General features: G+C 44.3%; 2 protein-coding genes across 3 annotated transcripts in view; one reads left to right on the forward strand and one right to left on the reverse strand.

Moving 5' to 3' along the window:
• Window positions 1–1,641, forward strand: part of VANGL1 (VANGL planar cell polarity protein 1) — a 49,405-nt gene extending 47,764 nt beyond the window's left edge. For both annotated transcript variants that reach the window (XM_034929916.3, XM_003805630.5), the window contains exon 8: window positions 1,342–1,641. In XM_034929916.3, coding sequence (XP_034785807.1) covers window positions 1,342–1,602 — 261 coding nt within the window. In that variant the 3' untranslated portion in view covers window positions 1,603–1,641. The remainder of the gene's footprint in view (window positions 1–1,341) is intronic.
• Window positions 1,642–5,697: 4,056 nt separating this feature from the next.
• Window positions 5,698–26,541, reverse strand: part of CASQ2 (calsequestrin 2) — a 73,413-nt gene continuing 52,569 nt past the window's right edge. Inside the window, exons 9-11 of the mRNA XM_003805628.5 lie at window positions 15,401–15,501; window positions 13,118–13,192; window positions 5,698–11,647 (exon numbers count right to left, since the gene is read on the reverse strand). Of these exons, the coding sequence (XP_003805676.2) occupies window positions 11,462–11,647; window positions 13,118–13,192; window positions 15,401–15,501 (362 nt within the window). The 3' untranslated portion in view covers window positions 5,698–11,461. The remainder of the gene's footprint in view (window positions 11,648–13,117; window positions 13,193–15,400; window positions 15,502–26,541) is intronic.

Genomic DNA, 26,541 nt, shown 5'->3' on the forward strand with positions numbered 1-26,541 from the left:
AAACCCCATCTCTACTAAAACCACAAAAATTAGCCAGGTGTGGTGACACATGCCTGTAATCCCAGCTACTTAAGAGGCTGAGGCAAGAGAATCACTTGAACCCGGGAGGCGGAGCTTGCAGTGAGCCGAGATTCTGCCACGGCACTCCAGCCTGGGCAACAGAGTGAGACTCTATCTCAACAAAACAAAATCTGTTCTTGACTCTGTCTGGGACCTGATTGATATATCCCAGTATGTTTCTATCTGTATTACTGGCTCATTTCATTCTTCCTTCCCGTCATGGCTGAATCAGTGTATTTATTTGATTTAATTTGCATGCTGTCAAACTCCTAGTATGTGCTAGGCACATTGGAAATTCAAATTAAAAAAACAAAACATACTTCCTGCCCTTCAAGAGAGTGAAGTGTAGTGTGGGGAGCAGACACGCAAGTCGGCAATCACTTTGAAAGTAAAGGGTCACACGAGAGTCAGTGATTACAGGAGCCTGAAGGAGGACATGTTAATCTGCCTGAGAGGTTCAAGAGAAGAGCCTTAAGAAGATTTGAAGGGCAGGGAAGAATGAGCTGAATGACAGTGTTTAGCTGGAGGAACAGCACATGTATCAGAACTCCATCGAGCCAGGTGCCACTGGAGCAGAGAACTCAGGAGAGGGAAGGGGGCATCAGGCCTGGGCATCCCCTGGACTGGCCATGTGCACACTTAGCCCAACATGGAATAACCATTGCTTGCTTACCATGTCGGGCATTGCTGTGAGTGCTTTTTGAGAGCTAACACTTTCATCCTCACGGCAGCCCTGTGACTTAGGTAGTGTCATTGCGTCCACTAATAGACAGTGTAAATGACTTGTGCAGAATCACTGCCAGTAAATGGTAGAGCATGCGTTCTTGTTCATGCAAGTATATTCAGCTTGTATTTCCTGACTGCTCCTTTGGGCCCGACACAGCCCTGGCCCTGAGAAACTTTTGGTTCAGGAGGAGGAAGACATGGAGAAACACATCAAGTAGGACCATACCCTAAGAATGGAGTGATGCAGCCATGACGGCTTCCAGCCAGACACTGACACCAGCCACCCCATTTTCCCTCCCCTCTGTGGGTACCACTATTCTTGCCCTTGGTGGATAGTAGGTAAAGGGGAGTGAGGAAGTCCAAGAAGTCTTCCCTCCCCAGTAATGACTCAGTTGTGAGGGTCTGATGGGAATTGAGTGTGATGAGCTGGGCTCTGGTCTAAGCTGGTTTATTTGGAAAAAGTTCTTTATAGATGTGAAAGTGGATAGCCGCCTGGCAGTACTGCCCTTAAAACAGGCTGTTTCTTCCCTAATGGCCTTTCTCCTCTGCTTCCAGGCCTTCCTAGAACGGTACCTCAGCGCGGGCCCCACCCTGCAATATGACAAGGACCGCTGGCTCTCTACACAGTGGAGGCTTGTCAGTGACGAGGCTGTGACTAATGGATTACGGGATGGAATTGTGTTCGTCCTTAAGTGCTTGGACTTCAGCCTCGTAGTCAATGTGAAGAAAATTCCATTCATCATACTCTCTGAAGAGTTCATAGACCCCAAATCTCACAAATTTGTCCTTCGCTTACAGTCTGAGACATCAGTTTAAAAGTTCTATATTTGTGGCTTTATTAAAAAAAAAGAAAAATATATAGAGAGATATATATCTATGCCAGAGGGGTGTCTTTTTAAAAAATGCTTCTTCATTGCTGACTGAAACTGGCAGATGATTGACCAGTATCCTTTGACCATCTGCACTTTATTTGGAAGGAAGCAGGGGCTGTCCACCCTGAAAAAGAGTGACTGATGACATCTGACTTTTGTCGATGGGACTTCTCAAGAAGCCATTCCTTGGAGCTTCTGTTACAGCTGTAAACCAAAGTGGAGCTGGTGCTTCTTGGGAGCCTCGCCTTACAACTAGTTCCTGCCTTTCGTCCAGTACCAAGCCCCCCGTTGCTTCTGGTCAGCCCACTTGTAGACTTCCAGGGGACACATCTTTATTCTGTTTCAGGAAACCAGTCACGACACGTCCACATATGTATTTGTGTATGTTAATGTCCAGTATCACATCACCCATGAAAGTCGTGGGCAGTTCAGGAGATACCTGCCTTCGTCTTTGTTCTTTGTTGCCTTAGGTTCTTCAGAGAAAGATCACAACAAAAAAATGTACACTGTCGTTTACAGCTATTAAGTGATTTGATTTTGTTTTTTTCCCAAAGAGAAAACCTACCTGCCCTGTTTCTGATCCCACCCCTCTGCTGGCTTGAAGCAGGTAGCCCTTTCCCAGCCCTGCAGCTGCCCACCTGGCCTCCATGCCATCCTGCCCCCACCTGGCTGGCAGCCCTGGCTCTCCATGTGTGCCCTCCGGCTCTGTGTGAAGCCTCAAGTCAGTCCCAGCATTGTTTCCATAGGGAAGTGTGGGGTGCCCAGCAGGTAAAGCATAGGGAGAGAGGGCAGTGGGAATGCCGCCTTTAGGCTGCAGCAGGAGCCCCACACTGCCCAGTTTTCCTCCCCACTGTTCTACACCAACCAGGGGAGACTAACACTGTGACTCTGGGATTGGCAGGTGCAACTTGGAGCCACTTAATTTCCTGGGGACGTAAGTTCTTCCCAAGCTTAGAGCAAGCTGCCCTGCCAAAGGAGACCAAACCATGCCAACCACGCTGGCAACTGCTGCTGTCCAGTCCCTGTGTTTTCTGACCACCGTCACTGTGCAACTCATCGCCTCTGCGACTTAGGACCAGGAAAGAGGCTGGTTTTGCTCCCACTCTTAGTTGCTGATAAAGTGGGGAGAAGGAAAATTGACACTCTACAGAGTTTGGGGAAGGGAGAGTAGGGAGCCCATCTTCTTGTCCAGAAAGAATCATCTGTGGTCTGTCTGTTAAACACAGCTGATTTCAGTGGGCTTTCCCCTGGCCCTGGGGGAGCAGACACTGACTGGGTTGTGGGCAGAGGAGCCATCCTGGCGGAGCCCTGCTGCAGGGGAGCTCCTTCAGGAGCCCCACCCGGACCTCTTGCACTGGGCTGCCTTTGCCTCCATTTGCCTTCCTGTATCTGCAACAAACCTTTTAAAAGTGTTCACTCTTGCTTTTTCCAGTATTTCGGTAATCAGCCATCTTGCTGTAGTACAGGATGACATTGTCGAATGTTCTTTGTATGTGTGCACACCCCGTTACTCCCTTGCTGCTTCATACACTCCACAAGTGGTACAGTATTTTGTGTCATTGTAAAAATCAAAATTGGCTTTGGATCTTTGTAATACACCTGTACCTGAAAAAGTAAACAACATTCTTCAATTACCAGCCTTCAGCTTGAAAAGACATGCTGGAGAAGAAGGAAGGGGGAACCCATAGGTGTGGCGTGGAGCCAAGATGTACTATTCAACTATGTGGTTCTGTTTATAAAAAACACATACCATGGAACCATGGTGCTTTTGTTCTTAGTTTTTCCGTTAGATCCCTTCAAACTGGAAGTTCCTTACAATATCTTTCTCAGGAAATATTTTGGGAGATGGGGTAAGAGATGGCAAGTGTGAGACGGGCTGTGTCAGAGGTTGCTACGTCATGGGTACAGTGCAGTTCCAAGTGCCGTAAGTGTATGTACATATAGTTAATAGTGACACTGTTCATCACCATTCTAAAATACTGTTCTTCCAACCCTATCTTCAATGACCAGTCCAGAAGGGGTTAAGCTGGATTCATTTGCTCTTGCGTGTGCATTCCCAGCAGGGTGAAGAAAGGTTTAAATTAAAGAATTTATTTTCTCTCTCCCCCTTCCTCTTTCTCCCAGTCTTTGCATAGGAGAATGTTAGACATTCAGAAATTACTGTTTCTGTTTTAAATTGAGTATTGATTTTTTTATATTGACTTTGTATTGAGTTCTTTTTGAAAGAATAACAAAATAAAATGCAGGATCTTTGTAAAGCCTTTGCACTTTCAACCTCTTTATAGCTTGAGTTACTGTTGCAGTGGGAACAATGTAAATGACATTTAAAAGATTTAAGGTTTCAGAAAGCTGCATCCCACATTTGAACACAATGCATTTTTATTTCAATTCTTGGAACTGGTAGGCTATTCTTTTTAAAAGGGGATAAACTTCGCCATAAGGCTGGTGGAACGTATGTTCACATTATAGTAGACAGGATTTCATTTGCCTTATATGTTTATAGATTTTTTATAATTTTCATCCTACGTTATTAAAATTAGAGCATTGAGTGTTAAAGAACTTAATGAGGAGTCTATATCTGAGATTGCTCTCTTCCCTGGTGATGTTTTAACTGGTAGATAATTTGTTCTTAAATATGTACTTTTGAAGATAGGACAGTTTTTATAGTCCATGAACTGAATGTTAAAAAGTTCTGTATGCATTCTCAGAGAGGATTTTAAAGCTATATAGTTCGTCCATCCGTTGCATTATCAAAATGTTAAGTCAAATCTGTAATACTTTGGCTAAAATTCATAAAGTAAGCCCTAGAGAAAATACTTGACCACCAAATTTTTGCCCAACTATCATCACCTCCCTTCCCCCGCCTCTGTTCTTGCCTTTTGACATCTACATAGAAGACAAGTTCTTTACAGCAAATGGTAAGAGGCAGGTGACCTGGTGTGTTTGCTGTGTTGTAGTTCATTGCCTGGGGCTTGGGACTCCTTTTTTAATGGAGAGACTGGCTGTGCAGGTGTGTGTTGGATAGGGATAAAGTGCTCACCCCTGCCCTCTCTACAGTAGTTGGTGGTAGATTTCTCTCTCATTTTGCCTCATAATCACTTTCGAGTGCATGTATTTACCTAAGGGCTGTAGCTCTGTGGGATGCTACCAGCATATTGGACTGACAGAAATTGATTACCTTGCCACTCCAACCTACGTACTGAGTGAGTGTTCCAGCCACTCAGTGAAACCAACAAAAGTGAGTCCTTGGTTTACCTTCCAATCTGGGTCCTGCTGTGTAAGTATCCCTAAGTGGGGATGCATATTTGTTTGTGCGTTTTTATTTCCATATATATGAGCATTTCTCTGAGTGTATTACCAGACGGATAGCACATTTATATGTCAGACATCTTAACATCTGTGTTATCTGTAGCAGGTGTGTAGCTCAGCAGATACGTGTGAATGTGTATATAGCTGAGTGTGTGAGGGTGTCTGTGTTTCTGCAGTCCCCTGTGTTTGAGAGATGACTTAATAACCCTGTGCTTTGGGAGGTTGCTCTAAACCAGTGACTTTTCCCTCCCCTGCTTTATTCCTTTCCCTCACTGACACTGGCTTCTCCCCCTAGAGTAAATGGCTTTAGCACAGCACTGTCTTCTGGGGAGCCTGCTGTCCTGCAGGCAAGTCCATTAAACTCTTTCTTGCTTTAGGACTCTGAAAACAGCAAGAAACAAACAAACAAAGGTCAAGCTCTAAGAAAATTACTGCTCAAACTTCACTACCCTGGAAGCCTTACTAGATATTTCTTAAGGTAACTTAAAAATTGGGCTTTATTTTTAAAAAGTGATAGGTTACTTAAAGTAGCACAGAAATGTTAGCATATTTATTTAAATAGTCCTGCAGCAGAGACCCTGCGATTGTAAAGTGATTTAAGTATTTCTGGGTAGTGTTTGTGATTTACGGATTTGTTACCGAAAAACAAAAAAATCACTACTGTGAATTTACTACTATGTAACCTTGTGGTCGTATTTCATTATAAATAAAATAAGAATTGCTCTTCTGCCCACCGTTCTTGATTGGTATTCAGTGCAGTAGCGAAATGAGATAGTTTAGACACTGTTGAAATAACTGCATTGAGCTTTAACCAAGTGTATGCTCAGAAAATTCAGTTTTGGATCACATTTTGACAAAACATGTTTTGGTCAAGGAAAGGAAAGGCTACTAACACATTTATCAGGTATTGTATGTCACAGTCCGTGTTCCACCCAGCCTTGTTATCCCCACATTCTTTCAAGATAGGAGTCATCTTGGTTTTTCGGGTGAAAAACGGAAGGTCAGAGAGGAAGGGGCTTGTCCAAGGTCTCATGTCTGGTTAACAGAATTTCAAACTAGATGTTTGATTCTAACCCCTCAGTCCACTGTACCTTGAAGTATGGTCTAAATGATTTGGCACTTCTGGATGTTGAGGAAGGACCTAGAGACACATCCTTGAACTAGAACCTGGGGTGAGAGTTCACTGGGAGGCAGGATCTCTTCTTTCACTTTGGATTTACACCTTGTCCCTTGGAAAGCTTCTCCACTATGCTAGCAAATATCTTAGGATATTTGATGGAAAGAACTTGAGAATCCCTTCTGGAAAACCCAGCCTTTCAGTGTTAACACCTGCTGCAAGACAGGGATGCTGTTGTTCTGGCAGCCCCCCTTTGCTTTTGCCTGGCCCCACCTTCTGCTCCCACTCTGCTGGCTTGGGCAAGATGTCTGCCTTGGGCCTTGGGTGCAGGGAGGCAGGCAGGGGCTTGACCTGGCCTCTCTCTGGTGCCATGGCAACATTATGCCCCAAACTTCTTCCCTGGTTGGAGTGAGAGGGGCTGTCCACAGCCCCATCCTGTGGGGATCTCAAGCCAGAGTCCCTGGCCTGGCCTCCTTGACGTAGGTGTTCTCAGCAAGCAGTTTGCATCCCACCGTCTTTCCCACACTTGCCCCCAAGACTTTTGACAGAGCAGACGTAAAACAGGACTCAGAAAACCATTTTTCTCTGTTCCCATATGTAGTAAGTTTTGATTCAGTTGTGCATAAACCATAGTTTTCTGCCCTGCTGTTTGCTTTCAATGGAAGACAGTAAAGGGAAGATGGTGCTCACATCTCTCCACGTGACATCTCATTAGGAATTAAGATGCGATGGATTAGAAATGTAAAACTTCAGAATAAAATTAAATTTCAGGGCTCTATAAGTCCCGTTTTCCCAGGTCCTGTTCCGTTTCCACGTAGATAACCCAGTTTGTTTTGTCTATGAAATAAGTCTCTTTAGTGGGTTGTCTTAGTCTCTCCAACAAAAGAACAGATTCCTAAAGCCAGGTGCAGCACTGTGAAAAGTTTCTTTCAATATGGCACCAAGACTCTACCATTTATATCTCTCTCAGCTTACAAACATCAGCGTTTTGTCCTTGTCATAGTGGAAGAAAGACACTTACTTTAAGCTTTGGGGACAAAGGTGACAAACCCCAGGCTTTTATCTTAAAAGTGTCTTTGGCACTTCTTTTGGCACTGAAATGGTATTTGGGAAGCATTATTTGAATGTACAGTTGTTTGGTTTTGTATGTGCTTATCTTTATCTGAGCTTTCACTTGTGGACATGGCCTTTTGTTGTGAAGTTGCTCATCATTTAGGAGTGTTTAATTCTAAAAAGCCTTCAGCCTAAGAAAGCTTCATCTGTGGGGACCGGAGACTGTTGCTCAGGGAGTTAGTGATGGGACTTGGGCATCTGATCTGCAGGTGACAAGTTTAGTTCAACTCAAGGTGTAGGGAATTTAGACAGTTGCACAGCATTGCCATTCTAGGGGCCTTGTAGAAAGATGTGACAGTTGTTTTTCATTTACCAGCACCTCTCAGTTATAGAGGTAATGGAACATTTGCTTACTTTTCATCATCATTCTTTAAAAAGGGAACATACAAAAATCTAAACTTTGGCAATAATTTATTTTTATAATAGTTTACGGTAGGCTTTAATTAAATGGCAAACTCCTCTGGGACCCCTAAGTTATGGCGTGATTAACCAAATTTGATTTCCAACAGTCATTTATGGCCATAACTATTGCATAGAGTGCAGGATGCCAGCAAAGATGAGGGTGGGGGCGGATACTGGCTCAGTGATTTAGCTCACATTATAGATGACCCCTTCCTCAACAGAAATGCTACTGAGAGAACCAGAGAGGCCTGGGCCAGGCAGGTCTTATTTGAGAGGAGATTATTTGATAATTGCTTTGGTTAGAAGGACTTTACATTTCCTGATTTCAAGTCCAGCACCAACTTAGAAAGTTCAGAGATGAAACCACCTGTCTTTACCTGACAGAGTCATAACGGTTTGTGTAAAAATGTGGTCAGGGACCTTTTTTGTTCTTTCTGATTAGTTAATACTGTACATTGTAACCAGGAGGGGCAGTTTTGCCAACCAGCCTCTGCTCACGGTCACCATATGTGTATGACAAGGCCTGAGTGAGTTGCTGCATAAACTGGGTAGTGGGCTCTTTTGACACATTTGCAAGCATGTAAATGAATGAATGACACTACCAGCAACCATCTGTACAGGTCCATTTACTTACATTCATAAGGTTTATGCTATGAAATTTCTTCTCATTGTGATGTCAGTAACAGAGTTAGTGTCTCTGATGGAATAGTGTACCTGTCACCCAAGTTATTTTGTTCCTTTTTGGGTCCTCCAGTATAATCCCCCCCTCATCCCAATTAACTGTAAAATGTTTTACACATCACATTTTTTATACTGTAAACTTGGAAAATAAATTGAAATATCAAATTGTGTCTTGTTTCTTTTCTTCATGTGATTATTTCAATCTAAAAAGTTGCTTACTTTTTCAGGGACATTTTTCACTCTTGCATAATTTTGAGACCTTCAGAATTTCAAGACAACCTGTCATATTTCTATAAAAACCAAGACAATTGTGATGGATTGGGAAAGTAGAATTACCATTGTAACAAAAACTACTGGTTGTCAATCATTTTACAGTGAAGAAAATGTTTTGAATAGATAACTAAAAATGAAATCCTCAGGCTCTAAAACATGGAGATGAAACAGATCTTTTGAGTAAACCAGCAAGTGGAAAGGTATTTGAGTCAAATAACAAGAGAGAAAAGTAACAGACCTTGGGTTGATGTGGGAGGTGAATATTGGATTATTTTTCTGAGTGGCTTGGGAATTCAAGTTAAATTATCAACTGATTTTAGATAGGTCTATTTAAAGGAAATTTGATTATTTGCAAAGAAATATGAAGCCTGTTTTCTGCTAAACTCAGTGGTAGAATTTTGACAGCACACAATCAAATTCTTAGCTATTGCATGGACAGAAATTAGAGAAAGCAATTGACTCAAAGATATTCATTGGTTAGATTATTGATAAGCTGTTTCTTTGGGCCATTAAGCAAAATGTACACAATTTATATCTACATAAGTAAACCCTGCTAATACACTTTGTGCTATCATTTGGATATTTGTTCCCACCAAATCCCCTGTTGAAATTTAATCCCCAGTGTGGCAGTATTGAGAGGTAGGGTCTAAAGGGAGTGATTTAAGAACTTGAGAACTTGGGTCATGGGATGGATCTTTCATGAATAGATGAATGCCCTCTCTGGAGGAAGTGGGGTGTGAGTGGGTACTCGCTCTGTTAGTTCCCTGGAGAGCTGGTTGTTAGAGGCTGGCACCTCCTCTCTCTCATGCTTCCTCTCTCACCATGTGATCTCTGCACACACTGGTTTTCCTTTACCTTCTGCCATGAATGGAAGCAGCCAAGGCTTTCACCTGATGCCCAGTATTGCAGCCAGCAGAATTGTGAGCAAAATAAATATTTTTTCTTCATAAATAACCCACTCTTAGTTATTCCTTTATATCAATAAAAACAGACTAAGACACCTTGTAAGCTCTGTTACCCAATAGTGCTGGGGAATTATAGGTATTCTAGTTAATCAATTATTCATCCACCAACTCAATAAATGAGTATCTACTTTGTGATGGGCAAAGCGCTAAGTGCTAGGGATTCTAAGATAAATTCCTTGCCTCTAAGGAGCCTGCAATTTAGTGAAAGGACAGACATGCAAATATATGTTATACCTTAAATGATAAGTGACATGATCCAGGGATGCACAAATCACAGGGGGGAAGGGGCACCTTCAGGTCACCTAGACAATTGGATAAATGGTGCTATCACCCACCCAAACTAGGACTCCATGAAGAGGAGAAGATGTTTAGGGGAGAAGGCAATGAGTTCAGGTTTTGTTGCGTTGAGTCTGAAGTGCTTGTACAACATCAAGTCAAGATATCCAGAGGCAGTTGAATGAATGTGTCTAAAAACAAGGCAAGGAGTCAAGGTTAGAGACTCATATTTGGAGGTAATTAGCACATGGATAGTATTGATGGGCATGATGACATCATTTTGGAAGAGTATGTAGAGTTGAGATGCTGTGAAACACCATCATTCAAAGAGCAGGCAGAGGAAGAGGGGCTAGAAAGGAAAATAGAGAAGAAATAAGGAGGTAGGACTGGAGCCAGATGAGAATGAGCAGAGTCAGAAAAATAAAGATAGGATTTTCAACATTGTCTGAATATTTTCAAAATATGAGTTTAATGACAGAATTAGTTAGCTAGTATTCCACAAAAAGTATTGCTCTATTTTCAAAAAATTTGCACAGTGTCTTACACATGTGCTAAAAGATTGAGAAAATAAATTAGAAAATTATACTGCACACTTAACACTAAATCTACCAAGCACAATGTAACTTTTAGACAGCTCAGAAGGCACTTTGGGTTTTTTTTTTTCAGTGCCTCAGGGCATCAGTATGAACTCCAATTATTGTTGCCCTGGCCAATTGTGGGAGTACTGATAACTGGAGAGTTAATTGACTGCTGGATAAAGCAATCTTTAATCTAAATGGGAAGGCTCACTAGCAGCTACAGAGAAGGGGTATTCAGATCCCAGCTTAGGCTAGGAAGCCAGCTGACCCAATCAGAGACATGAACCCATCAGAAAAATGTAAAAGTTTTCATCTTTCTAGTTTTCCCCCACCCTCCACTCCTGCTGATGAATATGTGAGACTTGCCAACTAGAGGGAAGTTTAGAGAGCAAATCAACCTCCCATCCCAGTTTCCTAATATACTAGAAATGATGGTGACACCTGTACACATTTCAAGTCCTCTCCATAGCCATCCAAAGGCTTGAATATCCAAGTTCATAGTGATATGAATGAACATCACTTGAAATAAGTTTAACAGAGCCATGAGAATATGATTTATAAGTTTGCTTCCAAGGCTGAGCCTTCTCTAAGAAGGATTATCTTGGCTAGAGGAGGGATCCCAACTGATGTTCGAGGTATGGAGGGAGCTAAATCATTAATCATGTGTCTTCCCTGGGCTCTGATTAAAAGGTCACTCTATACCTGTGAGTTAGAAAGCTGTCAATTCTGTTACTGTCATAATCAAAGACAAGTAAACTTGTGTTAGGGGATTGTTCACCCCAGACTGCCATGTTCAGGCACTGCCATGACCCTTGATGGTCCAGCAAAGAACAAGATCTGTTCCGTGACAGTCAAGACAGTCAACATGGGAATAATTTTTCTCCTGTCCCTGCTAAGTGGGATTGCTGCATTTGAAAAGGCATTTGCTGAATGATACTGCTCCTGATGCAAAGGGAGTGGGAAAAGAGATGATGGAAAAGGGAAAGGAGCTGGCTGGGTGTGGGGCAGAATTGCTTGCTGCCACCTTGTGCTGTCTGTATGGTAGTGGGTGCTGTGATTTTGTTTTCATCAGAATTGTTTGGAGTTGGGCTATTCATCATCATCATCATCACTGTCATTATCCTCTTCATCAGAATTATCATCATCATCATCATCTTCATCATCATCATCTTCAGTGTTTATCTTTCCAGAAAGCACATCCTCAATCCAGTCCTCCAGCTCCTCAGCAGTTGGAAGATCGTCATCATCTGGAATCTCCATCCAGACACTGTCAGCCTGCAGTGAGGGACAAAATGAATGAATGAGTAAATGCATGAAGGCTGAACCAGACCAGGGATAGCCGTGCTGAATAGCTATGCTGGGTGCCCCCCGACTCTCTTACACTTATTAGGAACGTGCACATTGTTAAATGGAAATACCAAATGGCGAAATGGTATGTGTAGTATACTGTTTGTGTTGCATAAAAGGAAATGTGTATTCCATTGCCCAGTGGAATATATATGACATTTCTGGTAATATACCCATGCAACAACCACCAGTGGTTCCCTCCAGGAATGAGACTAGGGGTTGGGTCGGGGGAGCAGGAATTACTTTTTACTTTGACCTTCGAATCTACTGTTCTGTTTTAAAATGTTTTCACTTGAGCATATTTTAAAAGTTATGTGTTATTATTAATTTTAAAGTAGCTTACAAAGTAAATGAATGTAGAGTTCCCTAGGTGATTGAACACCTATCAACAGGGGAGAAAGACATTGCTAACTGGCCCCCATTCTTTTTTTTTTTTTGAGATGGAGTTTTGCTCTTGTTGCCCAGGCTGGAGTGCAATGGCATAGTCTCGGCTCACTGCAACCTCTGCCTCCTGGGTTCAAGCGATTCTCTTGCCTCAGCCTCCCAAGTAACTGGTATTACAGGCACCCATGACCATGCCTGGCTAATTTTTGTATTTTTAGTAGAGATGGGGTTTCACCATGTTGGCCAGCTGATCTTGAACTCCTGACCTCAGGTGATCCACCCATCTCAGCCTCCCAAAGTGCTGGGATTACAGGCATGAGACACCACGCCTGGCTTGGCCCCCATTCTTAAGAGATTCTACCTCAATTAAGTATGGCTCTAATAATCTTCTGTGATCATCCCTTTCTGTTCACTATTTGCCTGATTGTATCTGTCCCCACTTGAGTTTTATGATGGTGGAGTTGTATCAGATGTATGGACTGAGATCTAAGATTTCCTCACATTCTGCCAGTGTACCTCACTAGCCTGTCCCACCCTCAGTTCAACAATGCCTGAACTCTGAGGAGAAGCCCCTTACTCGCATATGATTTTCTTCCTTCCCTTCTGCAGGCCTGGTCTCCTGCCTGTAGAGTAGTTGCCTGCCTGGGATTCTAGGCCACAACGGCCCCATCACCCATTGTGCAGTGATGGCTCCTGGTGTGGGTTCCCTTTTGTAAAGAGACCTTTTTGTTTGTTGTTTGACTTTGGGGGTAAATACAGGAGAGTTTACTTGAAGGGAAAGTTCCAAATCAGTGATTCAGGAAAGGCTGGCCCCATAGGCAAGAAAATGTGCCCATGGAAGAGAGCCACGGAACCACAGATTGGGACTGGCTCGGAGACCAGGCGTGGAACACACTGGCAAGTTTCCTTGAGCAGGACCCCTGCCCTCTTCTGAAAAGGCTGGGCTACTATAGATGCTCTCACAATCTAAGCTGTGTAGCAGAAGACCTGAGCAAGCCTTCACGGGATACTCACATCTGTGACATTCACCACCCCAATCTGTGGCCTGAATAGGTCAATCTTGAAAGTCTTCTCCCAGTAGGCAACGAGCTGCAGCAACAAAAAAATAAGATTAGACAGCAGGCAGAGGGCATTCTCTGTTAAGGACCCACCCGCCGTCCCATCGCAGTAACTAGGTCACCATTGGTTAAAGGTCTTCAAAACAGCTGTGAGCACTTAGCGAATTGAAGACTTGGCCCCAGCCTTCAAGCACTTCAAATAAGCATTAAATAAAAGATGACATAGCATAAATTATGGAAACATGTGTCTACAGCTGTAAGAGAGAAAATTATAGAGGTGGTCTAATGTTGCTTTCCAAATTACTTGTGGCTGTTTTATAGTTTATAGAGCCATTTCCCTCCACCTCTTTTTTAATGTCCCAGTTTTAAAAATACCTTATCTTGTGCTACATGAGATAGCTGGAAAAGCCATGATGGGTCATAAGTTGCCAAGTAAGAAGAAGGCTTCTTCATTCAACCAGGCTTGGACTCCATGTGGACAAATCTCGGACTGGGGCAAAAATAAAGGAGCAAGGGGCCACAGGATTTTTTTTTTAATGGAGATGTCCAGTGGTAGGAAATCTCCCATGCAAATATATGGCCTAGTGGGGACTAGGGATATTCAGGAATCTGGAAATCAGAATAGTCTGAAGATTTCTTCTTTGCAAAAACCAAGGCAAACACATAGAACTGGCCAAAAGAGAGTCTGGGCATGGTGGCTCATGCTTGTAGTCCCAGCACTTTGGGACTGGAGTCCAGGAGTTTGAAACCAGCCTGAGCAACATAGTAAGACCTTGTCTCTACAAGAAATTTTAAAAATTAGCTGGGCGTGGTGGCACATTTCTATAGTCCCAACTGCTCAGGAGGCTGAGGCAGGAGGATTGCTTGAGCCTGGGAGCTTAAGGCTGCAGTAAGTTGAGATTATGCCACTGCACTCCAGCCTGGGTGACACAGTGAGACCCTGTCTCAAAAAAAAAAAAAAAAAAAAAAAAAAAAAAGAACTGGCCAGGAAAACTTCAAACCATCTGCAAGCTTGTATAACAAAATAGTCAGATAAACTAGAAACACAACCAGGCAGAAGCTATATCAACAAAGCTGTACTGTATGCAGTCTTATATGGCCATGACTTTGTTATAATTACCCAGTGCTATGACATTGGTCTCAAGTGTCATGGAAGCCTCTGCCTTTGATTCACCCCCCTCCTCTACATAGGGCTGATTTTCAGGACCCTTGAGATCCCTCTCAATTTTCTCTATTTAATCACAGTATCAACAGTCATGACCTATGCAACTAATGATAATTCCTGGAAGATAAAGTCATCATTCATAACCTAATGATAACTAAACTTGTACTGATTACTTCAATAAGCATTTACCTAAAGCAGTCGGTAGACCAGGCTTTAGCATCATGTAGACCTAGACTGGAATATCACATCTATCACTCACTAGCTTTAACCTCCCCAGCTATCATTCTCTCCACCTTGTGACAGGGATTATAATAGTACCTACTTCACAGGGTTGTTGAGAGGATTCGCTGTGATGAGGCATGTAAAGTATTACTCTAGTTCCAGGCATACAGTAGAATATATCAGCTATGCTTATTATCAGTACCAGTACTTATTATCAGCACCAGAACCAGTACCAGGGTTCAATACATGTAGTGTACAAATGCTGTTTATTCTTTTTTAAAAACTAAGTATAATCAAAAGTTTCGGGCCATCGATCATGCACACTAGCAAAAGTGTGGACTTGAAGTTTCTTTCACATTCATCGTAGGCTAGACACTATGCTAGGTCCTGGGGAGAACACGATGAACATGACAGGCACGCTCGCTTTCTCTCCACAAAGTTCTGAACTCGCTGAAAAATGTTCATCTCTGATTTTTATTACTTAGTAATTCAGGTGGCCTCAGAATGATGGTCCCCACCCAGAAAATAAAAGTAATTCTGGGGACTGGGAATGGAGTGATGAGGGGCAGCTCTGGAGCTGCTGCCGAAGGAGTTTACCCTGCTCACTTGGGTGGGACCCTGAGGGTCAAGGGTTTTCAACTCCTGGTCTCCAGGGAGTAAGCCGAATCCTTTCAGGGTCAGCACCAGGCCCCAAGTTCAATACTGCCCCAAGGGCCAAGACCTCCCACACTGGGTGAGGGCCGCCACTGGGTTTCTTCAAGTGCCCCTGTCTATTTCACCTCCTCAGATGCTGAACGCAATCATGAGGTTGTGACAGCAACTGAGGGTGGGGCGCTGGCTGGAGCCACTCACCAGAGGAAAGTCGTCCGGGTCGATCCACAGGATGCTCAGATCGGGGTTGTCAGTATTGTCCCGGGCAACCTGTTTCAGGATCTCCAGGAATTCGTAGCCATCTGAAACAGGATTCAAGAGAGTTGAGTAACCCCTGCACATACACAGCTTCTAATGTGGAGAGCAGAGTGTGATTTTTCCATGAGGACTTCTTAGGACATTTGGTGCTCACCCTCAATTATAGGATTATTCTATAGAATGAGTCAGATGAGAGCTCCAGGCACAGAGCAGATTATACAAAGGAAACAATAAAAAATTTGAACAAAGGATTAAAAGTTCACAGAGAACTGGCTGGTTTTTCACTGGAAGCCAAACTTCATTTGTGAAAACTGCCCAGCCTTGGGTCAGAAAGTCAGTCACGGAACAGAGAAATTCCTGCCTGTCCTTACTGATCCTGTGCGATCTCTTGAAACAGATGCTTTGCTGTCCCCTAGAGTCCCCAATAACATTTGCTCTATGGACCAAGAATGTTTAAGCCTGGACCCTTAGTTTTCTACAACCAGGAATTGCTAAAACCTTCAAACCAAACGAGCTTCTGATTTACAGTTGGTTTCACAGCTCTGAGATAGTAAACGGGGCTTCCCTCCCTCCCTCCCTCCCTCCCTCCCTATTTCCTTGTATACTGGGCACTCCCTCTGTTCAGTCAGCAGCAGTCATTGCCCCAGGGGCGGGATGATTCATAAGAAAAGTAGAGAGGAGCTTTATAAGCTTCAAGAACACAAACTTTTTAGCTTTAAAAGCCTAAACCTTGAAGGACTAGGAGCATACAATTTTTGCCATAAACAAAAATTTTAGGAGAACGTTTAGTAAGAGATAGCATACTCTCAACCCTCAGCACCACTCCCCAGCCCCCAGCTAGAAACAGAAAAAATAGTTTAGATTCTGGAAGGTCCCTGAGAATAATAAACTGTGCCTGTGTGTGTGTGCGTGCGTGTATGTGTGTGCGTAAGTGTGTGTATGTGTGTGTGCGTGTGTGTGCATGCGTGCGTGTGCAGAAACACAAGCCATGTGTGCATGTGTGTCCACGTACAGAATCTCCATTGTTTCAGGGAATCCCAGAGTATAGAAGACCCATGATTTGTTTCAGAATTAAACTCAGGCAAATGAAAAGATCCCAGAATCCCTTAGAGAACCCCCTAGTATAGGAGCACTAGGGCAGAAAAGCCTGTCAGAAGGCCCCATGGAGTTGTCTTGTCATTCTGAGGAACTTGAACAGATAACGATGACCCATACCAGATGTGCACCCCACTCAGCTATGCCTGGGAACCAGAGAGACCCTGGATCCCTTGGGATAGTGGGGTTGGGGTGGAGGACCTTAATTATCAGCCCCAGCTTCCACCACTCAGTGGTATACACTCAAAATTGAAATTTAGGTTCAGTTCTAAATAATAAAGTTACATTTCTTGCATAGCTGAATTTGTGGCTTGAAATTTATACGTTGAATACAAGTAACTCACCAGCTACTTGGGAATTCAATTAACTGTGCTTTCTTTGCACAGTTTTTCTTCTTTTGTCTGGAGTCTCAGCAAACTTGAGCTCCTCCCTATGGCCTCTGTTTAGCAAGCCTCTCCTCTCTCCAGGAATGCTACCTTTTGTTTGGCTCTTTTGGACTCTTGGTAAAAGTTTTTTTCTACACTTCTTTATCTCTAATGCATTCCAGGCAAAACGCATACTATTCTTAGCAACTCTACTTTGAGTTTTTGAGTTGGTGTAGTCACTGTTGCTAGCTCACACTGAAGATTCAGGCTGAGCCCCTTAGGCCTTATTACCTGGGAAGCACAGCGACCTCTAGTGGAGAAATATTTCCTTTTTTTTTTTTTTTTTTTTTTGAGAGTCTGTTGCCCAGGCTGGAGTGTGTGGTGGGATCATAGCTCACTGCAGCCTCGACCTCCCAGGCTCCAGTGATCCTCCTGTGTCAGCCTCACAAGTAGCTAAAACTACAGGTGTGTGCCACTATGCCCAGCTAGTCTTTTAAATTTTATTGTTTTATTTTGTGCAGACAGGGGTCTCACATTGTTGCCCAGGTTGGTTTTGAACTCCTGGGCTCAAGTGATCCTGCCTCAGCTTTCCAAAGTGCAGGATTACAGATGTGAGTCACTGTGTCAGGCCTAGAAGGGGTCTTTATGGCCGGTGGCCACTTCTTGCAGAAATACAGAGTGGACCTGGGTGATCTTTTAATCCGTGCTCATAACCATATTGCAAATGAGATTATGACAAACACCGGAGACTGACAGGGCCCTAAGCATTAGAGTTCATTTATCTGTCATTGCGGGGCTGAGGGTGAGGTGGGGCAGGGGCATTACTCCTGCTGCCTGTAGGTGGAACTGAGAAGGTCCTGCCCCTCCAGTGTATCACTGACTGACGTGTGGACACTATGGGTCGTCCTTTGGCCATGTGTCTGTCACAGGAGAGGGAAATATGGTGCCACCTTGGTTATCTGTAGAGATAGAGATCATAGTACAAAGACCACAAGGAGGAATTCCTCCAAAACAACTTCAGTTACTGTTTTTAGCTGCAGAAAATAAAGAAATGATAATCAATGAGGTGACACTGCCAGTACTTTGGAAGATGAGAGAGAGTCAAATGTAAAAGGGACATGACAAAACTGAAATTCACAGAGAGGATGAAATGCAAAAACACAGACTCAAATGAAAGTAGAAAGTAAACTTGTGGTGCAAGAGACTGATTCACATAAAGGAAAGGAGAGTCTAGGCAGGCACAAGTGTTGTGGAGGGACAGGATCCGTGACCCAGAACTATGAGCTGAATACACAACGGAGCACTGTTGTTTTCTTATGGGAAAAACTCTCTTAACATTGGGATTCATCAAAAGGAATGTGGTATACAAGAACTTACCTACTACGTTCCTATTTGACATTCTAGAGCAGGTTAAGAGATGAAAAGAAAAACTGAACTGTGCAAGAAAAATCAAATGGGTTGTGGTTTTTTTGTACACGAGTGAAGTCAAAAGTGTGGCTTAATGCCCATTTTCAAGAAAATAAAAGGTTTTTGTAAGGAGAATATTCTTTGTGTCTATGGAGAAGAAATCTCAAAAACCATTCCCAGAATAAATTAATAAATAAGGTTGACATTAAAGCTGAAAAATTTCCTCTAGATCCAAGGGCAGGTTTCTGATGTTCAGGGTGATGAATTCTGTAATGGACAATGTCTCTGACCCCAAATACTTTCAATGACAGAACAGAGCCCATTCTTCAGGGAGTCAGTCCAGCATGGCCCTTAAACACACAGACTCTGGGGCCAAATGACCTTGGCCAAGGTCGTGGATGTACCCTTAGAGTGTGACTTAGCGCAAGTTATTTAATGTTTGTCTCCTCATCTTTAAAACAGAGATGATGAAAATGATAGCATCTACTTCGTCGGGTAGTTGTGAGTTAAATGAATCAGTATCTCTGAAGCACTTGGACAGTGCCTGGCATATAGTAAGGTTTAGCCATTATTTTACTTAAATTACCTGACATTCTACATTCAAAGGCAAGGAAGCTGGCTGGAACTCCCTAAGCCTGGCCATTCCTCTGCTCATTTACCACATCGGTATTACATTCAGTGATCTGGGCACTGGGAGTGGGGTAGAGGCAGTCTTGGATCCACGTGGTACATGCTGACAGAAAACTATATCACAAAAGTGTACATCATGGGGCAGCTCCTTCCAGCTCCTGTTGCCGATTCTGTGACCAAAGGCTTCAGGGATGGCTGTGCCAGCTGGTGTGACCATGAGAACCGTGCCTTGATAACTGGGTCAGGGAAAGGTTTAATTCCTTTGCTTTTAAGGCATTAGCTTGTGTGGATATTCCTGATCAAAGGCTTAAAAGCCTCCAAGGTTCTCCCCTCTTCAGACACCAGCCTTGAGTGCAGACCTGTTAAAATGGATTGTCAATCTGTGAAAGTGAGTTAAGGCAGCTAACCTGGTCTCACATGTATTCAGTTGCTAAAATTGTAAGTTACAAGTTCAATTTTTTCCAAATAGAGCCTCTGTTTCTTTGTAAAACTGGCAAGTCCCCTGGAAAAGAGAAACATTCTCTGTGGATCCTCCCTTTTTGACCAGGAAGGCAGGTGTAGAAAGCCGCATTTCACTTTAGTAATTCAATGTTAAGCAAGGACTAGTCTACTGTTAAAATTACATGGATGAATGACTGAGTTTAAAATAAGTAAATGTTTCCTTTACCAGTGGTAGACATGGCTTGGAGCCCTTTCAAGACTGTGGTCATGTATGTTTCAGAAGTAATATAGCCTATACTTCAAAAAACTATATAGAGAAAAAGGGAAAGTACTATTCAGAGATGTGTAGGCTAATAGTTATCTAGACAAAGCAAGTAGAGGACTATTCTCTGCAGTTATCAGAAAAGCATCAGTTCTCAAAATCAGAAGAGACCCCCGCAACCCAGACATTCCAAACTCCAGGTAGATGAATAGCCCTCACTCAGAACATTTGTCTCTGTTGAATATTTCCAGGACTGAGACCGTTTGACCTTGCTAAAGGCTGACTACAGAGTTGATCATTCTAACAGCCAAGAATCTTATCCTTGCATCCAATTGAAATCTCCTTTTTTTCACATGACGTTTACTCCCCAATTTCTTCCTTTATGGACACTGGACATTGTTCTTTTTTGTTTTGTTTTGAGATGGAGTCTTGCACTGTTCCCCAGGATGAAATGCAGTGGTGCAATCACGGCTCACTGCAGTCTTGACTTCCCAGGCTCAAGTGATTCTCCTATTTCAGCCTCCTAAGTAGCTGAGACCAGAGGCACACACCACCATGCAGTTAATTTTTTTATTACTATTTGTAAAGATGAAGTCTCTCTGTGTTGTCCAGGCTCGTCTTGAACTCCTGGGCTCAAGCGATCCTCCCACCTCAGCCTCCCAGAGTGCTGGGATTATAGGCGAAAGCCACCATGCCCAGCCAGGACGCAGAACATTGCTCTCCATATGCAGAAAGTCTATAATCACGCTGCTCCAACCTTTATTTTCTGAGTGTCTATTGAACACTTACTGGGTACTGAGTACTTTTACATTTGATTTTTACAACTAGTCTTGATGGAGGTTAGGAAGATTTTATCATCTCCATTTTAAAGAGGATGGAATTAAGACCCAAGGAGAGCAAATGACTTGCCCAGCATCACACGGGAGCAAATGGTAGAGCTGGGAGTTGAACTCAGGTCTTAAGTTTGCACGTCTGGAGCCACTTCCACCGTCTCCTACCTCTGAGGTCTCCGCACTCCTACCAATGTTGCTGCCATCTTCCTTCCTCGAGTTTGTGCTTGAGATTTTTAAGCCCAGTGTGAAAGCTTCAACATCAGGGAAGCAGGGGCTGGGACACTGAGGAAACTGTCCATGGGGTCAGTCCCAGGGCTGGCGGGCTGGCCTCTACCTTCCCATGGAGGGGTCCCTTCCCCTCCTTCAAACCACGCTGCCAAGCCCTCGCCTCCCAGCAGCTGTAGTATGATGGGTTGGCTAACTCAGGGATGGCTCTGAGTGGGACTGGCGTCTCAGAGATGGATGTAAATAAAGAGACCTGGAGCTGTGAGAACTGCAACTCCTCTCCTGCCACTCAGGCTTGGAGTCCTGAGAGACCATGACCCACAGCCAAGGGATGCACGTTGTACCAGGAGGTTTCCCACGGCAAGCGACTGGCCTCTGGGAATCACATCTTTGTGGGAGGAGAAACTGGTGATTATCCTCTTCTGTTTCCCTGGCAGGGACTGATGGGAATGAGCCTTCACCAAGCCCTAGGGGACCGGTCCCAGGCCAGGCACAGCCAAGTCAGGAGCCAAGGCCACATTCGGCAGAGGCTCACGGGTCTCAGACCAAGCAGTGGTCCAGGAGTGAACAGGCCCACAGCATGCAGCCTGCCCTGCCCTGCTATCTGTCCTCATGGCCCCACTCCTGGGGGAGCTGGCTGTGCTCACTCCACAAAGGCACGGAAAGGGACCCTTCCTGACTCCATGCCATGGGAAGTTCTGGGCCTCAGGGTCTCTGCTCCTGTGAGGAGAGGCCTGAGCTTGGGAGGGCCAAGCTCTTAGAGTGGGGTCCTGCCCTTGCTTGTGTGGCAGGTGGACAGATAAACGGCCGGGGCTGGAACCACACAGCTTAGAGGTTGTGTCTAAAGAGGGCACTGGGTCTGGAGTTTAAAGACCTTGCACAGGTCGCTTAACCGCTCCCCTTTCATCTCCTCCTCTGAAAGTGGAGAGAACAGCTGCCACATGACTTCTCAGGCATGTTGATATAACGAGATGCTATCAGCATGTGGGTTGGGCAAAGTGTGTAGGGAGACACATGCAGAAGGTCCTCATAAAGACTTTGTCTGTCTTCTTCCTTTCTCTCCTCCACCCCCATCAAACTCTTACTCATTTTAAGGTTTTTTTTTTTTCACTACTTTGATCCTTCGTTGATGGGAAGGGTTTTTGTTTGTTTGTTTTGCTTTGTTTTTGTTTTTGAGATGGAGTCTCACTCTGTCACCGAGGCTGGAGTGCAATGGTGTGGTCTCGGCTCACTGCAACCTCTGCCTCCCGGGTTCAAGTGATTCTCCTGCATCAGCCTCCTGAGTAGCTGGGACTACAGGTGCATGCTACCACGCCCAGCTAATTTTTGTATTTTTAGTAGAGACGGGGTTTCACTATGTTGGCCAGACTGGTCTCGAACTCCTGACCTTGTGATTCACCCGCCTGTAATCCCAAAGTGCTGGGATTACAGGCGTAAGGGTTTTGTTTGTTTGTTTGTTTGTTTTCAGCAGGCAGGTATAATTTGAGTTCCCACAACATCTTAAGCCCAGAGCCTGAGGCTGAGACACAAGGGTGAATAGGACAGGTCCTCTCTCAGAAAGACCTTGTTGGTCTCTAGGCCAGAGCTCACTCAGTAAATATGGAATTCTCAAAAAGCAGCCCAGCATCTGAACTGGATCCTTTGGGAAACCTCAGAGGGACAGACAAGGCTGGGAGCTCTCCTCTCACAAGATGGAATTGCCAAGAAGTCACCCGTGAGAGTCAGACATCCGCGTAGGACAGGGGACATTGTCTGGGCCCCACAGCTATGAGATGGCACTTGAGACATGTGAATACGCTACCACTCCTTACCTTACCCTCTTTCTCTGCCTGTCTTCTCCTGGCCCTAAGATCCCAGAATTGGTGAAAAAGTCAAATGATATGGTGTTGTGATGAAGAGAAGCTTAAGCTGATGGTTACAGAGCCCAGACTCCGGGCTGGACTGCTGGGTTTGAATCCCAGTTCTATCACTGATTAGCCATGTGAGCTGGGGACATTATTTAACTTCTTTGTCCCTGTACTTTATCATCTGTACACCGGGGAAGATGATAAAAACAGCACCTAACACGTCGGGTTGTTGCAAAGGTTAAATATGTTGATACTTGTTAAGTGCTTGGAATAACATTCAACACATAGTAAGAACCAGGCCAGGCACAGTGGCTCACACCCATAATCCCAGCACTTTGGGAGGCTATTGAAAATACAAAACTTAGCCAGGTGTGGTGGCCCATGCCTCTAATCCCAGCTACTCGGGAGGCTGAGGCAGGAGAATCGCTTGAACCCGGGAGGTGGAGGTTGCAGTGAGCAGAGATGGTGCCACTGCACTCCAGCCTGAGCAATAGAGGGAGACTGTCTCAAAAAAAAAAAAAGAAAGAAAGAAAGAAAGAACCAAATGTTAAATTTGGTAAACCAAACTTAAAATCAAAAGCTCAAGGAGGCAGTTAGTGGTCCTACTTGAGACAATTGGTCTCAAAAAGATTTTTACAAGAACCTGAAGCAGTGGAAGCTTGGATGGAACAGAGCTTGGAGACGTTCCTTCCAGGTCCTGTCACTAATTCTGTTCCACGTGTGCAGACAGCAGCCTGTCCTTGCATTTCCAGCTTGTTAGCGCTAATATTCCCAGTGCCCTTTGAGGATATCCATCTAGCATGCACTCATGTAGAAACGCTGCTTTGCAAACCTTTCATCACATGTTATAAAGAAGATGTCAGCCTGACACAGACACATCCAGGGGTGGTGAGGAAGAGAGTCATTCATTTTCAAACCTGTCAGACGAGCGGCTCTGGCGGGCACTTTGAGCGCAGGAGCTGGAGGAAGACTGGCAGCACCACCAGGCAATGGGCAAGAGCACAGGGCTAGGAAATGTCCTTCCCAGCCAGGCCTGCCTGAGGGCGTGGGATGAGTACAGCAGGAGAGATCTGGCGATTAGGCTCGAGGGCCAGGAGAGCAGACTCTGCCTCCTGGCAGGTGGAGGTGGGAGTACAGGGTTGCTGCCTTCCCTTAGCTTCCTACCCTGGGTGAACTCAAGCTCTTGGCCATGAGGGTCATGTCAGAACTGCTGGGGGAAGAAAGTGGTTGGGGCAGCTGGATCACTGGGACGTGTGGTTGTTGCTGCTGTGTAATCTTAGATCCCAAACCTGGACAGACAGTGGGAGGAAGCCTGACTTTTCTTCCCTAACTAGGCTCTGAAGCTTCCAGGTGGTTTTGTGCTCTTCTCACCTCCGCCTGCTCTGCCTGCTCGTGTCCCCCTCCCCAGTACATGCGGCAGCACTGCACATGCTCAGAGCCTGCACTGGCTGGGGCATTGTTTGGAGTTGGTGTGATAGGGTGGACTGTGCACAGGAGGGGCCCTTGGGAAATCTAAGCTCGATTTCCCACTATTCCTATAACCCTGTGATCTCGAACATGCCACTGCATTGCCCTGGGTCTCCGCTTTCTTGTCTTTCAAATGTTGCAGGTGGAGGAGATGGTGAAGGGCAATAGAGAGGCAGGAAGGAGGACCGAATGATCACTTAGCATAAGGCCTTGCTACAGACGTATATGCTACTCAGAGTTGCTAACCTGACGACTTCATATAACTCTATGGCAGGGCCTTGTGGTTAAGGGTGTGGGCTGGGAAGCCAGACATCCTCAGCGTCATTCCAACTTTATGCTTCCCAGTGAGGTAAGCTCTCTCAGCCTCAGCTTCCTCAGTTGTAATAAAAATAATGCCTTCCTCATGGGGTTCTTGTGTACATATAAGTACACAGTAAGTGACAATCATCATCATCTTCCTCATAGTCATGATGTATTTAGAGGTCAAGACAGCCTGCTTGAATTTGAATCTTGGCTTAGGTACAGTGAGTGATTTGGGTAACTTATTTAACCTCTAAAACTCACGTTCCTCATCTGACACTAGAATAATAATCATCATGCATGTATTACAGAGTGGCTTTAGGTGCTAAATAAGGTCATCTACATAAAGCTCCTAGCACAGTTCCTCAATACTGTTAGTTCTTTAAGAATAACTGTATTATTTTCCTGGAGGTATGATCTTCTTCCTTGGGGTGGTGGGGGTAGGTGTTTGGTTGGGGTGAAAGGCCATGTCTAACTTGTTAGCAAGAGCAAAGGAATGCAGAGGGACTGTTTTGCAGGAATGAAATTCCTAGTCCTGCAGTCAGGCCCATTGCCCCAGGTTACACATCAGTGCTCTGCAGGCAAATCACTGATTAACCACAAATTCAGAGTCAGGGACTTTCACAGACAAGTCTTTCCCTTTCCCAACCCTGAGTGGCAAGGCCCTTGCTCACAGAAGATGCTTCTAGAGCTCTTCCCCATCCCCCTGCCCTCACCTCAGTGCATGCTTACAGCTTCCCAGTACAAGCCCCAGCTTGGGCTCTTTTTGGGAAAGGCACAGCTCAGGCCCAGGGATATTTGTGCAGGGAGGAGGTGGAAGTAGTTTCTGGAGCTTCATTCATTACAGCAGCAATCTCGGTCAAACAGGTTCCTGCAACTTCAGGGAGGCCTCTTTGTTCTATTGTTCCAAAGAGCCAGACAGGCTTCCCCACAATCCTGGAAGGGGGCAGGTGAGGTGGGGAAGGAGCCCTCTGGAGTCTGGCCAGCAGGCTGCTGCCTATGGCAACTTCATCTCTGTTCACATAACACCAGGGATCCGATTCTGTTTGATTATAGCTTGTAAACCTTAGGCAATTGGCTTCCTTTGCTATTTGCTCCTCCAGGGAAGAGTGGTGGCCGGAACCTGTGGAAAACCCACTGAAACCACACTAGCTTTTTCTTGAGAGGGTGGAGACAAGGGCAGATCATGTTGAAAAGTGAAAAAGACAAGAGAGTGCTCAGATAATTCAGAATATAAATTTGGTTTTGATACAATGGAATATTATTCGGCCCTTAAAAGGAATGATATGTGCAATGTCATTGGGACACCTTGAAAACATCATGCTAAGTGAAAGATGCCACACACAAAAGGCTACATATTAAATGATTCCATTTATATGAAATGTCCAGAATAGGCAAATTTTAGAGATAGTAGGTAATTCCTGCTTGCAGAGGTGGGTGAGAGAGAAATGGGAGTGACTGGTAATGGCTATTTTTCAAAATGTTCTAGAATTAGATACTGATTATGTTTGCACAACTTTGTGAATGTACTAAAAACCACTGGAATCTTCACTTTAAAAGGGTTACTATTATGGTATATGGATTATATCTTGATTTTATAAATTATATGATAAAAAATGTGGGTTTCACTCTGTAAGAAACTATGGAGGCTATTAGTGTATTGCCAAAAAAGGGAAGGAAAAGCTGGTCTGCCAGTGAAGAGTTTGGGGCTCTGTCTTGGTTGGTCATCTAACTCTCTAATCATCTGCCAGACAAATATTTATTGAGCGCCTACCATGAGTCAAGACACTGTGCAAGAATCAGCTATATATTGATGAAAAAGGCGATCTGTTCACCCTTCATGATCTGCCACTAACTGTGTTCTCTTGGGCAGTTTGTTTAACTTCTCCAAACCGCTGTTTCCTGATCTGTCTAGTGGAACCATCTCTAGATCTCTCCCTATGAGTATACAAGAGACTGAGGTCCCCAGCAAATACCATGAAAGTCTACATTCCCTTGACTTCTCTGGTTACATTCTGGGTTGTCCCAGGGTTTCCAAAATGCACTTCAGAATCTGTGCTTCCACTTTCTCTTGGGGACTCTCTGTCTCACAGAGCACTGCCATAGGGAATTGCTACCTGCAAAATCAATTTTCCTGCACTTCACTCTCCACTGGTGTTGAAAAGAGTGAAACCAGAGAAAAGTTGTCCAAGTTCCAAAAACAAAGTTACCC

Source organism: Pan paniscus, chromosome 1 (genome assembly GCF_029289425.2).
Source record: "Pan paniscus chromosome 1, NHGRI_mPanPan1-v2.0_pri, whole genome shotgun sequence".
NCBI classification, from domain to species: domain Eukaryota; kingdom Metazoa; phylum Chordata; class Mammalia; order Primates; family Hominidae; genus Pan; species Pan paniscus.